The following is a 15724-nucleotide window of genomic DNA, read 5'->3' as shown; positions in this document are numbered from 1 at the left end:
TGTCTATTGCCAGTAGGGCTGCCATCTCAATGGTGACCTTGAAAGAGATTGCAAGTGACATTTCACGTAACTGTCTCATATTCTAAAAACAGAGTCTCTTCCTTGATTCCCATAGTCCCATTCTTTTCATTCTGAGTTTTTAAGTAGACCACACTCACGGTCTTCTGTTAACACCTCTATTCCCTCTTCATTCCACTATAAACTGGCTTCTGCTGCCATTCTCCATGGAAACTACACTTACCAAGGTCAACACTCTCACTGGGCAATGTCATCTAATCATCACCTATGTGCTGCTGATTCCCTGATCTGTATTTTTAGCCCCACATTTGCCTGAAATGTCAAGCTTATATATTAATTGGCTTTCAGAATCTCCAGCTGGATGTCTCACAGGAAATTCAAACTCTATATATCCAAGATGGAACTCATCATTTCCCCCTTCAAATCCATTCCTGCTCCTGATGTCTATTTTGTTACCCAATTGAAAAAGCCATATTTTGTTTATTTCACTTCCTACATCTAATAAATCACTATGCATAGTTGACTTTCTATCCTAAATTTCCCTGAATCTATCCTTTCTGCTATCCCTACAAATGCTCTCATTTTAACTTCTGGACTATAATAATAGTTTCCCAATTGACCTCTGATCTTTTCCCCAATCCATTCTCCATACTGCCACTGGGGAGATCTTTGTATAATGAAATCTGATCTTGTCATTTCTCTGGTTAAAACTCTGCAAAGCTTCCCCATTACCTACCTAATAAAGATCAACCTACCTAATATGGAAAATAAGGTCCTGCAGGACCTCATCCTTCCTCCTTTCCCAGTCTCACTTTGTAAATATTTTGCATTCTTTCCTTATGCCATGCCATTTTTTGCTTTTATACTTTCTATGAGGTTAGGTCAAAAGTCTGTGGAAAATGAAATTAAAAGATTATTTTGTTGGAAAATTTTTTGAAATCGAGTCACACAAGGGGACTTTAAAAAGTGTATGGATTTCAAAAATTTTTAAATATTACTCATTTACTTAATAGGCAGAGTTACAGAGAAAGAGACAGACCTTCTGTCCACTGGTTTAGTCACCAAGTAGCTGCAACAGTTGAGCCAGGCTGGAGGCAGGAGCCAGGAACTCCATCTGGGTCTCTCACTTTGGTTGCGGTGACTCAAGTACTTGGACCATCATTCACTGCTTTCCCAGGCACCTTAGAGAGCTTGATCAGAAGGAGGGTGGTAGATGAGACTCAAACTGGGACTCTAGTAAGGGATGCGGGCAGGTTTAACTTGCTGTACCACAATGCCAGTCCCAGATTTTAAGACTTTTTGTACCAAGATAAACTAATCTTACAATTCCATTTCTTTTTTTTTAACTTTTATTTAATGAATATAAATTTCCAAAGTACAGCTTATGGATTACAATGGCTCCCCCCCCATAACGTCCCTCCCACCCGCTACCCTCCCCTTTCCCACTCCCTCTCCCCTTCCATTCACATCAAGATTCATTTTCTCATTTCTCAAAATACTTTTTGAAATACCCTTATACATACTACCCACTTTACCTAGCCTGCCTTTCTTTCCTTACATCTTCCTGGTTTGTATAATTTGACATATCATTAAGGGGACAGGTGTATGGCACAGCAGTTAAGACCTAGCTTAGGAGAGCCACATCTCTTATTGGAGTGCTTAGGTTGTAATCTCATCTGTGATCCCAGCTCTCTGCTGATGCATACTCTGGGAGGCAGCAGTGATGGCTCAAGTACTTGTGACCCTGCCACAAATATGGGGGATGCTGGTTGAATTCCTGTCTTTTGTCTTTGGCCTGACCCAGCCTGGGCATCTGCAGAGTGAACTAGTGGATGGAAAAATCAGTCAGTGTGTCTATCTTTCCCTCTTTCTCTCACTCCCTTCCTCCCTCCCTCTTTCTCTATGCTATTAAAAAATATTTTAGGGCCGGCGCCATGGCTCACTAGGGTAATCCTCCACCTGCGGCGCCGGCACTCCGGGTTCTAGTACCAGTTGGGACGCTGGTTCTGTCTGGTCGCTCCTCTTCCAGTCCAGCTCTCTGCTGTGGCCCAGGAAGGCAGTGGAGGATGGCCAAGTCCTTGGGCCCTGTACCCGCATGGGAGACCAGGAGAAGCACCTGGCTCCTGGCTTCGGATTGGCGCAGCTCCGGCCATAGCAGCCATTTCGGGGGTGAACCAATGGAAGGAAGACCTTTCTCTCTGTCTCTCTCTCTACTGTCTAACTCTGCCTGTCAAAAAATATTTTAAATGATTCTAATTAGGTCTGTCTTCTTTAGGAAATAATCTGTCTACTCTCTCCATTCCCAGGTTGTGTTAACAAGTCTTTTTGTGATTCCATTATACTGGAATAACTGCACATATCTCTCTCTGATTTTCCTATTTTATTTATAATTATTTATGTCTCTGCTCTTCCCCTAGACTGTGAGCTATTTAAGGTTAGGGGCCCTTCCTGTCTTGCTCAGTTTTTTTCCTTACTATTTAATGCCATCTATTATAGCTAAAGAAGAACTCATTTAGTGCTCAATAAACAATTTAATCATAATAACCACTTACAGTTCTATAGAATTATACTGTTTGTAAAGTTATTTCCAACATGTTATTTGAATTGACTAAATCATATTCAGGACAATATGAAAACTCCTCAAAGAAGACAATCTGGCAGAGTGGATAAGAGAGTTTAGGCTTTGGAGTCATACATGCCTAGCTCTGAGTCTTGATTTCAATACTTTTTTTTGCCTTGTCTTTTAAGGAATTTATTAATACATTAAGTTCTGAGGGCCGCGGAAAATGCATGATGAGCACTAGAACACAACGAGTCACTTAACCTCTCAAAGGCTTGTTCCTCCCCTAATATGTAAGTGGGAATAATAGTTTCTATCTCTTAAGGTAGTTATGAGTATTGTATGAGGTAGATAAATCATGTGAAACACTTAAAACAGTACTTTTTGTATAGTACATGGCCAATAAGTATTATTGTTGTCAATATATTTCTATCTAGATTTCCCTCTTCATGCTTGGGCTAGATCATCAGATACTATATTCACATACGAAGAACTTAGAATAGCACATAGTATACAGCAATAATTCAAAAAGTAATACTGATTCTAATCATTACTATCCTAAGCAATGCTGTCCTATCTCCAGATTCACACAGGGTGCAGGAAAAGAATTGTTTTGGATTTGAAAAATAATTCTCTTTTGCCTTAGGCTTGGGTGAAGTAATCAATTATGTTCATATCAACAAACTGAATTATTCTGCCTGTACCAAGTTCTGAAAACAATATTTTATAACGAATTAAGAAATCATTGCTCCCCAAAAATTCAATGGAAAGTTTGTCCTTTCCTGAACAAGGTGAAAACCTCTATCTACTCACTTACTACCTACCAAATAGCTGTAGAGTACTTATACTGGAAGTCCTGGTAAGCTATACATTCGAGTTACCCTTGTGGCTTTCCACAGCTCTTCCAACACATTCTACCCTTCATTTGCTTTATTTCTGATTTTCACTTTAGTTATCAGGACACGGTATGATTCATGTTTACAGAATTGAATGACAGAGTATGCGCAGTTCTAAGCTGATTCTACTGCTGCTCTAACAAAAACCTCAAAGAAAACAACTTCCTGTCCTCTGAACTGTTGGGGGAAAGAGCAGTCAGGACTTCAGATTCTGATTTTCTAGAATATGAGCTTCTGTGCCTACTCTTGCCTCTATAGCTAGTGGCCTGGCTTCTCTGATGAGGTTTTACTATTGTGTAAGTTGGGAATCTTGGCTATGAGAAAATAGAAACACACTCAGAGTACATTAAACTAAAGGATATATTTGTGAGGGGCATCGGTGACATGTATAAATAAGTGAAGGGAGGCTGGGACGATAGCTTTGCAGAGTGGAGACTAGAACTCCAGGGAACATAGTAACTTCAGTCATCACACAAATAGCCTGGTTAGGCTATTTCTGCTGTTGCCACTACTTTTGCCACAAATGTTGGCCTGTATTTCCTTTATTAAAAATTCAAACCCCTGCTAGAAGTTAGGCTGTTGCCACTACTTTTGCCACAAATGTCGACCTGTGTTTCCTTTATTAAAAATTCAAACCCCTGCTAGAACTTACAACTGTGGTATCTGTAACATGACTGCTCTCTTCCTGTATCAGGGGGCTGACTGAAGAATCTGAACTCCTGGATATGAACAGTGAGAAGCAGGAACTCCTGTACTGCTATGCCAACCCACAATATGGGGAGAAATGTTTTCTCCAAGATTGGGACACTTGCATTAGGATGGAAGATAGATTCTGGGCACTTTTCTCCTGAATGCACTCTCATCGCACTCTTACACTTAACTTTCCACTGAAATGATTCATCAAAGTCACCTGTAATCAATAAGTTGCCCAATTTCATGGTTAATTCTTAGTCTTCATCTTATTTGCCTTTGTAGCAGAATTTGTCACAGTTGGGTGTTTCTTATTCCTTGAACACTTCATTCACCTGGCTGCCAAGACAGAATTCTCTTTTTTCTCCATGCCATTTTCTTAAAAGCAACATTCTTTTCTGGTTCCAAGATAGAATTGTATCCTGTTTCTTCCATTTTTAAAGCAATCTTATTGCTGGTTATTTTGAATTTTTATTTTCATTTAATTTGTGAGACAGAGATGCTCCATCCACTGGTTCACTCTCCAACAGCCAGGGCTTGACCATGCCAGAGCCTGGGGCCTGGAACTCTGTCTCATGTAGGTGGCAGGAACCTAGGTACTTGAATCAGCATCTGCTGCTTCCTTGGATGTACATTAATCAGAAGCTTGATTGGAATCGCAGGAGCCAGGACTTAAACCTGGCTGTGCAGGATGGGATGTAGGCATCCCCCAAAGCAACCTAATCACTGCACACAATGCAAACCCTTGGTTCTAAGTTTGCACGTGTGCAGGAAAGGAACAGGGTTAGCGATAGCCTATGCAGGTTATCAGAGTAGTCACCATTATTGGGTGCTGTTGAAAGGAAGATGAAGGAAATGTAGTTTCCAGTGGAGTTGTTTAATGAGTGGCCTGACTTGAGAACTGAGCTTGGATTTAGAGAATGTGTCCATTATCAGGTGCCAAGCACATGGGTGGAAATGAAGATAATGGACTGTGTGTCCAGTATCCTGGGGGAAAAGAACATTTGTAAGCATGAATGAGTGGAACAGACAGGAAATATGGAAGCAATTATAGGAACAAATTACTTTAGTAAATCAGCAAATTAAGTATACATCTGAAAAAGAAATATGGAATAGATCATTTTTGACACAATCTTGAGATTTTAATCAGGATATTACCTAACTGATGTTTTCATATTAGTAGAAGAGAAAGCTAGGAATTGCTTTTTTCTTCTTTTTGATTTATAATGCAACCTGATTGATTTCTGAATAAACTCCCCAAAGAGGCAAGCCTGATAAGATTAATATTGAGGTCATTTACTGACTTCAGAAAAAAATATTGCTAATTATTTCCTCCTGGGGTATCAGTTCTAGAGAAAAACCTTGTAGATGATTAGCTTTCAATAAAGTGAAGGCCTTTGGATTTAAAGTGATAGTTGCATTCCTTATCCTCAGCTGTGAAGCAAAGACAAGGGGAAGGAGAAGGCTGGAAATTTCTATAGTGAATAAAGTGAGAAACAGAATAATCCTGATAATGATACTGATACAATTCAATCTAATACATATTAATTGGGCATCTGCTGTGTGATGGGCATCATGTTGAAGGCACAATAGGATGCAGAAACAGCACAGCTCTTGCCTCTAGCTGCTTGCAATTATACCAGTTATAGGGATAATAGCAAAAATAGTCATATCTGTAGAGCTTATGTATGACCCTAAAAGTACTAGTTATTGTAGGCTAAAAGCAGGCTGTAACTGGTGGAGAACAGGGGGTCTCTCTTGTGATTTCAGTTTGGGGCCTACTGGGACTGAGAGTGAAGATGAAAAGAAGGCAGCATTTCACACTGGCCTGCAGGTTGGCTTGGCAGCAGTGCTGGTCCAGAGACCCTATGGGAATGTATAGAATGGTTGCTGTTTGTCAGTTGCCTGGGGACATCACTACTGTTTCCAACCCTGATTTTGAGACATAGGGAGACATGTGGAAGCCCTGGCATTTCAGTAGACCTTGAGATGGTTGTGTTTGTAATTGTTTGACATCATGCTCATGGCTACCTGACTGATTGCTGGCTTGTTTCCGAAAGGGGCCTTTGTGAAGTACTTTGGCTTTTGCTCTTTTTTATTTTTAGCATACTTGTTTCTCTAGGCCGGTGATCCTGCAAACACTTGGTACATAGGGTGAACCCTGTATAATTGAACTACAAAAAGTGGGGGCAATTCATAAACAGTCATTTAAAATTATTTTCTGTGCAAAACGCAGAATTCCTTAATAGGTGGCTGAATGGACCAACTCCTTGTTGTGCCTACCCCATGAGTTCTTCTGTATGTTTTGTGCTATAGCCCATGTCTAAAGGATAGGCCAAGAGTTTTCTGCTGAGGGGAAGGCAAGGTGGTGAGTTAGTGAAAATAAGTGGAAGGAAGTCCAAAGGAAGAAAGAGTAGGCTAGGATAAGCTAACTCAGAAGGAATTTTTAAAAGGAGAGTATGAAAACTAGAAGTGATAATGGGGAAGAGATGATAGGTTGGCAGCAGTGACAAGGTTGAATAAGTAATCATTTTAACTAGACAGAAAACCCTGGTTTTCAGAAAAATAGAGGGATAAAAGGGTGCATAAGAGAAAGAATGGAAAGAAGGAGTTACTAAGGAGATTGAAAAAAGAATACTTGAGAGGCTGGTGCTATGGCATGGTGGGTAAAGCTGCTGCCTGCAGTGCCAGCATCCCATATGGGCACCAGTTTGGGCCCTGGCTGCTCCACTCCAATCCAGCTCTCTGCTATATCCTGGGAAAGCAGTGGAAGATGGCCCAAGTACTTGGGCCCCTGCACCCACATGGGAAACCTGGAAGAAGCTCCAGGCTCCTGACTTCGGATTAACGCAGCTCCGGCCATTGTGGCCACTTGGGGAGTGAACCAGCAGATAGAAGACCTCTCTTTATCTCTCTCTGCCTCTTCCTCTCTCTGTATAGCTCTGACTTTCAAATAAATAATAAATCTAAAAAACAAAAGAATACTTGATCACCTTGGAGTGCACACACTGAGACCTTAAAGACTTTTGCAAAATTGCTGGGTTTTGTTTGGGACCAAGGACAGGATTGTAGGACTTACACAAATACTTGAAGCAGCTCCAGTGATGTTCTGATTCAACTTACCTATAATATGATTCTTGGTTGACAGCTTTTATTCATTTGGGAAATTATGCAATTTCTCAAAGACTCTAACATAATGGACAATGTTTGTTGATTATGGCAAGAAATATGTGTCTGGTCTCCTAGGCAGAAGAGTCACCCTGGGACGTGCGCCAGTTCAGAGAAGTTGAGAGAGAAGATTGTAAATTGCACTTTTGAACCTGGCCTCCCAGCACTCATCCAAGCAGCTGGGCCAGGCTGAAGGGAACATGAGTTCAGTGTGGGCGAATAATGATAAGAAATGTCGTTTGCAGGTCTTCTCTGTCAATAACAAAGCTCATCTTTTTGTGCCAGCAAGACATTGCAGGCAGCCCACATTTCAAATTCAGTTAATCTCAAAATAATTCAAAAATCAAAGAGCTTATTCAACCATCAAGATATACCAGATTGGTTCACTGCGAACTCATAGAAGAGACTGTTGGGGGGTTGGGTGGGGGTGGGGGAGAGGGGAAGAATCCAATATCAGAATCAGTCAAAGAAGCACAAGTTTTTGTTCAGTTTAAATTGTCTTCAGACCACACACCTATACTCTGAATGCTAAGAAATATTGTCAAAGAGTAGTTGATGGTATCATTTGCATTCTCAACTGGGAATAAAAGATAGCACCTTGATCTATACAATCAAGTGGTCCTTGCTTGTCCCTCATACTTCCATCTCATACTTTTCCCATTTAGTTGCTAACTTCACACTCTGTCTTTGCTAAAGCTGTTGTGGTATAAAAAGCTAGCAGGTAGGTGGGAATAGGCATCAAGTTTGCAATTTGTTACAGTGTTTCTGGCTTCACATGGTTTTACAAGCTTATTGGTGAACACTTTGGGTTGTTCCTAGGTGTTTCTCCCTCCTTTGTCCCAAGCATCTTTCAAGTGAGGAAGGAAAAGTGCTGAAATTAGCTAACATTTTGAACCTCAGTTTTCTCATCTGGGAAATTGGGACATTAATCACTCTGGAGAGTTCTCAGTAACTATGAGCTGTACACATCCTAAATGTATCCTTTCCTAATTTTATGGAAGGAGAGATTGCAATCGAGAGAGGTAGAGTCTTGCCAAGGGCTATGCCCAGCGAATAGCAGAATTTCCAGCTCTAAAAATGCTGTGTGCTATTTGAAGCTAAGCAAAGGATTAAGAGAGCTGCCTTCCTTGGAAGTTATGTTGAATAGGGAGCATCCATAACTGTAGAGTGTACACTGTTGAATTTTTTTTAACTTTTATTTAATGAATATAAATTTCCAAAGTACGACTTATGGATTACAATGGCTTCCCCCCCCATACCGTCCCTCCCACCCACAACCCTCCCCTTTCCTACTCCCTCTCCCCTTCCATTCACATCAAGATTCATTTTCGATTATCTTAATATACAGAAGATCAGCTTAGTATACATTAAGTATGGATTTCAACAGTTTGCTCCCACACAGAAACATAAAGTGAAGAATAATAGATGATTTTTTTAAGTGATGATGAAATCAGATCAGAACTATTGTCATGTTTAATCCCAGTGAGAGTCAAGTTGGGAATTGATAATTTCTTTTTTTTTTTTTTACAGAAGATCAGTTTAGTATGCATTAAGTAAAGATTTCAACAGTTTGCACCCCCATAGAAACACAAAGTGAAATATATTGTTTGAGTACTCGTTATAGCATTAAATCTCAGTGTACAGCACATTAAGGACAGAGATCCTACATGAGGAGTAAGTGCACAGTGACTCCTGTTGTTAACTTTACCAATTGACACTCCTGTCTATGGCATCAGTAATCTCCCTATGCTCCAGTCATGAGTTTCCAAGGCTATGGAAGCCCTCTGAGTTCTCCGATTCTTATCTTGTTTAGACAAGGTCATAGTCAAAGTGGAGGTTCTCTCCTCCCTTCAGAGAAAGGTACCTCCTTCTTTGATGACCTGTTCTTTCCACTGGGATCTCACTCACAGAGATCTTTTGCCAGAGTGTCTTGGCTTTCCATGCCTGAAATACTCTCATGGGCTTTTCAGCCAGCTCCGAATGCCTTTAGGGTTGATTCTGAGGCCAGAGTGCTATTTAGGACATCTGCCATTCTATGAGTCTGCTGAGTATCTCACTTCCCATGTTGGATCACTCTCCCCTTTATTTATTCTATCGGTTAGTGTTAGCAGGTACTAGACTTGTTTATGTGCTCCCTTTGACTCTTAGTCCTTTCATTATGATCAATTGTGAACTGAAATTGATCACTTGGAATAGTGAGATGGCATTGGTACATGTAACCTTGATGGGATTAAATTGGAATCCCCTGGTATGTTTCTAACTCTACCATTTGGGGCAAGTCAGCTTGAGCATGTCCCAAATTATACATCTCTTCCCTCTCTTATTTCCACTCTTATGTTTAACAGGGATCACATTTCAGTTAATTTTCACCACTTAAGAATAACTGTGTATTAATTACAGAATTAAACCAGTCATATTAAGTAGAACAGACTGATGTAAGAGACAGAAGACAAACTTGCCCTAAGTGTTAGAACATGATAGTAACATCTCCTTACCATTAAAGGGGCTGAGGCTGAAGACTGTTCTTATTTATTCAATACAAGTCCAACAATCTCCTACCCACAACTTTGATTCTAGATCTAAAAATTGAGCTTTTTATTTGTAAATTTGTTACTCCAGCTCATTTGACAGTGAAATCTGTCCTTATCTGATATATCAGGAGTTTAATATAAAAATTTTTATTTATTTGAAAGAGTTACACAGAGAGAAAGGGAGAGAGAGGGAGGAAGGGAGGGGGGAGACTGAGATTCATCGATCTATTGGTTCAATCCCCAAAATGTCCACAACAGCTGAGACTGGGTCAGGCTGGAGCCAGGATCTAGGAACCAAATCCAGGGTCCTACATAGGTGGCAGAGAACCAAATACTTGAGATATCATTGCTGTCTCTGAGGTCTGCATTAGCAGGAATCTGGGACTAGGACAGAGCTGGCATTTGCACCCAGGCACTGCAATATGTGATGTAAGTGTCTTAATTGGCGTCTTAACTGCTAGGCAAAATGCCTGTCTCCTTTTATATTCTTGATTAATTCAACTTGGAGTGACTGCTTCTTTGTTTCATTACAGATAGATTGTTTTTTAATGAGATGCTGTCCCAATCTTGCTGGTGGTACATTTATAGTATATGCCCCACATTATCTTATTCAAATCTGAAAAATATTACAAATTCTAAAACATGGACTCAAGGGTCTTAGAATTTAAATGATTCTCACCCTGTAAATACATATTTAATGCCTGTACCATGCCAGGCACTGTGCTAGGTACAGGGAATGTGACCAGAAATGAGAATGATGATGATGCAGCTAACATTTATAGAGTACTCACTCCCTCCTGGGCACTTTGAAGTGCTTATGTGAAATTTTGTATTCACTGAAGTACTTCCCAGACCATGTTTAGTGGATACTACTATAAACCATCATTCCTGCCTTCAAGGAGCTCCTAGCCCCACGAGGGAAAAATGCTGGTCTATGTGATAGATGCTAAAATAACTCTAGAAGAAAAAAATGTGATTGCTACTGTTGCCAGTTTCAGATCCTGTACTCTTTTTCACATACTGGTGAATAATGAGTGGGAAAAGGCCCATGGCTGAGGAGAGACGATGTGGCAATGATGAAAATAGAACAGGCTGACTATGAGGCAGCAGGATGGCTCAGTTGGACCAGGAGGTATCAAGGGATACCATTTTATGGAGCACGTATGCCAAGGTAGGGAATTGAACTCTGAGACTATGTTGCTTGCTATGAGGCTCTGGTCATGAGCCTTCAGTGCCCTAGGATAGACAATTGTGAAGGTAAGAGTTTATTGAACATTCCTGGTGTGTGAGCTTTAGAGCAATTGGTGAGGAGACATTTTTAGATATAGACTTTCATATTTCTCAGCAACTCCTTCTAAAGGTGAAACCTTAGTGCCCAAGACATTGTAAGAACAGGAGCCTTTCCACTGAAGGCCTGAGGATAGTTTGCCAATATCTTCTAAGTGAGGGTGGCTTTGGCTATGAGTATATCAAATAATGCCTTGCCAGCTGCAGGGCTGGGGTCAGGTCCTGAAATGTGAGATGGAATCCAACTTGATGTAGCACCTGCTTGTTTCCACTGGAACTTTCTTTTTTAATTGCTCATACTTAATGCAAGACCTGATCTATGCTGTCCAGGTGACCATCAATTACAGGCTTTCCCTGGCAGCAAGCCACACTGCCTCCCCTCCCTTGCAAGTAATTGATGGGCTGAAGTGATTAAGGGTGACGTGCTACATCACAACCATCATTCCCACAACCAAGAAGACATGAGCACACAAAGCATCCTTGGTCCTTAATTGATAATTCTCATGAACTGTCCAGACAGGGGCCATTTATACATTTGGTGCCCTCATTTTTCTTTTCTCCCTTGAGTTAGGTGCTGTGCAGCTGGTAGGGACATTAGCCCCTTGTCCCTGCTGGTGAGTGCTGGCTTGCTGCTTTCTTGTCTGTCAGAATAAAAACGTTGAGCACACAGTGGGTAGCAGGACAAGGCAGGTGGGAGGGAAGGGGATCTGGGAATTAGCAATCCTCACCTAGTGAGGCAGAGGCTTTGAGGCTGACCTAGCTGCAGGCTACAAGAATAAACTACTTCAGGCTGGTAGGGGGATAACCAGAACAATTGTGATAATACTAGCGGGAATTTCCAGTATTTTTATTTGATATGATTTGAATATGTCCCCTAAATGTTCACTGGTTGAAAATTTAATCTCAAAATTCATGCATTAATGGTATTTGCAGATGAGATTTGTAGGAGATAATGACAATTGGGTGAAGTCATGAGCCTGGAGCCCCTATGAGAGACCTGAGATTGCATGCTTGCTCTGTCTCACCACTGGATATGCTCTGCCTTGTGATACAACGAGGCCCTCACCAGATGCTAGGCAGATGCTGGCGCCATGCCCTTGGATGCCCCAGCCTCCAGAATCATGTGCTCAATAAACTGATACTACTTATAAGATTCTCAGTTTAAATTTTTTTTATAGCAGCAGAAAATGGGCTAAGATGCTGTTGTTATAATGACAGCTAATGTTGTTTGAACACGTACTTTATCTTAGGATATTTGTGTCAATTAATGATTACAAGAACCCTGCAAGGTATGAACGGCCATCCCTCACTTGCCCAAGTGAAATTGTTGCAAAGCCCAAATTCAATCTCAAGTCCACTTCTGTGCAAAGCATGTACTTTTCTAATTAGACTATGTTGCTCATTCAGAAGAGTGTTATGCAGTGGAAGTAATGTTCTTGGAATTATCTAGAAGCAGAGTAGCATTAAGGAGTGTGTTAGCTAGGTAGTTACCACAGACATTAGGTTATAAATTGAACAGATACAAAACTGAAAATTTGGAAATTTTGAGCTAATCAAGTTGGGTTTCCACACATGAACCCTTATATTATTGGCTCTACCTGCTGTGAAGCAGACTTCTATAATTTGGATGTGGTTTGTCCTGCAAAGGTCCATGTGTTGGGATGAGCTTTTCAGTGTGGTAATGTTGGGAGGTGGAACCTACTGGGAGGTGGTTAGGCCATGGGAACCTTGCCCTGGAAAGGGATTAAAGTTGATCTTGTGTGACTTCCTTGGTAGTCCTCACAAGACGGTAAACATCTTTTTGTTGTTTGAAACGGGAAAACACATGCACACAGAAATTGAGAGCTCTTCTTCTGGTAATTCACTCCTTAAATGCCTGCAACAGCTGAGGCTGGGCTAGTATGAAGAAAGGAGCGTGGGATTCATTCTGGATCCCCTGTGTGAGTGACAGGCACCTAAGCACTTGAACAATTACCTATTGCTTTCCAGGGTGTACATTAGCAGGAAACTAGAATTGGGAGTGGAGGCAGGACTTGAACCCAAGCACTCTGAAAACATGGGATGCCAATGTTTCTAGCATTGTCTTAACAACTGTGCTCAGTGCCCTCCCCACCAAGGATTCTTACAAAATCCCAAGCCTGGCCACGCCCAGCCCTCTCTGGCTTCCTGTTTGTGAGATGTTTTAATGGTCTCAATGTATTTCCATCATTGCCATTTCCCATGAAGTGATGGAGTTGATAGAGTCCTCAACAAAACGGAGCCAGTGCAGGTGTCCTATCCTTGAACCTCCAAGACTGAACTAAATAAACTTCTTTTTATAAAGTAATCTACCTTGAGTATTTCATTGTAGCAATGAAAAATGGACTAATACACAGCCAGAGGCCTCAGAAGAAAATAAAAACCTCCCCTTGCTTGATTGAACCTATATCCATTGAATAGTTTTGCAGTGTGTGTGTGTGTGTGTGTGTATATATATATATATATATATATATTGCATAAAACACTAGAGACCTTGTCACCAGTACTCAAAACAGGCAGGTACCTAAAGTGACAGTAGCAGTCAGTTTAAAATCTGAATTAAAATAATACATGGTTTAGTACTGTGTGCCAGGAATGAATGAGTTATTTTCCTGTTGAATTTTTAAACACTTCTAATATGCTTTATAATAAATTTTGTGGTTCAGAAAGTTGCATTTAATAAATCCCTTAATTTTAACATGAGGAGGTGCTAAATTTAATAAGATAATCAGTTAAAGCTTGTTTTCCTACTTCTCTACAGCATTTTTTTCTTCTTGCCCTCTGCTTGCCTCCTCCTCTCTCTCCTCCTTCCCATTTTTCCTTCCCCTCCTGCACTGTCACAGCAGTTTGCCCTACATTCAGCCCCTACTGCATTCTTTAGGTTGGGGACCTTGAGCATCCCCATTCTGGGCACTGCCACAGTTCCCCGCCATGGCAGTGGGCCATCCATGCTGCCTGATCCTTACAGAAGATAAAGGGCAATCAGCATGGAAAGAAATGTGTTTTCAGAAAACAGGCCAACACATGCTCCAGTAGCATTCCGCTCCTCACAAAGCAAGGCTTGGTTGGTGTGAAAGGAAGCTGTGTGGCTTGGCTATTGCTTAAAATGAAACCCGTGTCATGAGGTTTTTCCTTCCTTAATCCACTGTTGTCCCAGTCCCCCTCTGCCACCCCCAGAGATCTTCATTTGTCGGTACATCCTCTTAAAATCCTGTAACCCTCAATGTGGGCAGTACAACTGGCAAAATGTTGGGTGGCCTGTGTGTAAACAATTTTAGCATCCTGGTGTCATCCAGAAGCAGAGAGTGAAGCCAAGGGACATGGAGTATGAGCCGTTTTAGTGACTTGGAAGCTGGGAAAGGTTTTCCAGAGCCCATACACTACAAAACTTAAGGAGGACAGAACTATAAATGTGTAGAGCTAAAGGGAGTCTTAGACATAATTTATCCAGCCTCCGCCTTATACAAATGGAACATGGAGTCTCTGAACATGCTTTTGGTATATTTACATAATAAGTCTGTCTGTGGCAGACCAGGCCCTAAACTATGACGTCATAACTCCCAGGAGAGTGTTATGTCCCCCATCTCATGACTGTGGGGCAAATCCATGGGTCCGAATGGGACTGCATGCAATCGTCACCCTAGGCAGCACCTATTAAAGCCCGACTTCTGAGTTCTCTTTGCATGTGTGTACTCTCTGTCTTCCTTATGTCAGAACTCGCAGGTCTAGCTAGAGAATGGCTTTGCTATAGAGGAATATTCTAGAATACAGATATTCAGAATTCAAATATAACTCTGTGCTTTTAAACTGGCATCTCTTTGTAAAAGGAGTAGAGTAGGTTTAAACACAAATTGTTTGCTAGTATTTTGCAATATTAATGAAATGGAAAAAGCAGTATTAATAAAGGCAGTGGCAATGTGGACAAGGACTTGGCTCCACACTTATTGATTTGTCTCTGAGACCCTGCAGATAATAGGGGAAATGGCATTTATCTGCTATTGTTTTGTTACATTTGTAGGGGCTCTTTCTACCCTATATGCTTTAGTTCATGACATCAAAGAAGACTGGTTACTTTTGGCTATTATGTGGTAAGATGCTTATGTTGATTCGAAGAGTCACAGTTGGTCATTTTATTTCTAAAAGACTTTAAAAAACTTCTGGATGAATATTGTTGGCTCCTTAGGCTCATTGGATTAAAAAGAAATAGAAATAGTAAAGAATTATTAGATTGAGCTCTCCAGGTACATTATTTCAGAGAGAAGGGCAAAAGCTGTGACTCCATTCCTTGTTCAAGGTCACACAGTAAGTTAGTGCTGAGCAAATATTAGAACTCAGATCTTCTAATTTCTAGAATAGTATGTTTATTGGCCTTAGGATGTATTTTCATAATTCTTGATAATAACCACATCATATAATTCACATAGTATTTACTGGCTCTATGATGATGTTGTACAACACATTTGTGGAATATTGTCTAGCTCCAGGTGTGGGTTCTGATCCTCAGTCTAATAATTTGTTGTGTGATCTTGAGAAAATCATTTAAATTCTCTGTATTT

At 40.8% G+C, this 15724-nt stretch overlaps 1 protein-coding gene across 27 annotated transcripts in view; it reads left to right on the top strand.

The window, feature by feature from the left end:
• The window catches only part of LOC149119716 (uncharacterized), a 367358-nt gene that overhangs the window by 125930 nt on the left and 225704 nt on the right, over positions 1 to 15724 (top strand). For 6 of the 27 annotated variants that reach the window (XR_016228236.1, XR_016228229.1, XR_016228238.1 and 3 more), the window contains one exon: positions 10856 to 11034. The exons of the other annotated variants lie outside the window; for them this stretch is intronic. Coding sequence is in view for 1 of the 6 variants with exons in the window: in XM_089324681.1 (XP_089180807.1) it covers positions 10856 to 10919 (64 nt within the window). In the remaining 5 variants the exon portion in view is untranslated. The remainder of the gene's footprint in view (positions 1 to 10855; positions 11035 to 15724) is intronic. 27 annotated transcript variants of the gene reach the window in all.

The sequence above is a fragment of the Oryctolagus cuniculus genome, chromosome X (genome assembly GCF_051225735.1).
Source record: "Oryctolagus cuniculus isolate XC-2025 breed Fujian yellow rabbit chromosome X, ASM5122573v1, whole genome shotgun sequence".
Lineage (NCBI taxonomy): Eukaryota > Metazoa > Chordata > Mammalia > Lagomorpha > Leporidae > Oryctolagus > Oryctolagus cuniculus.
Note: the sequence above shows the minus strand (reverse complement) of the source record. Positions and strands in the feature narration are given on the sequence as shown.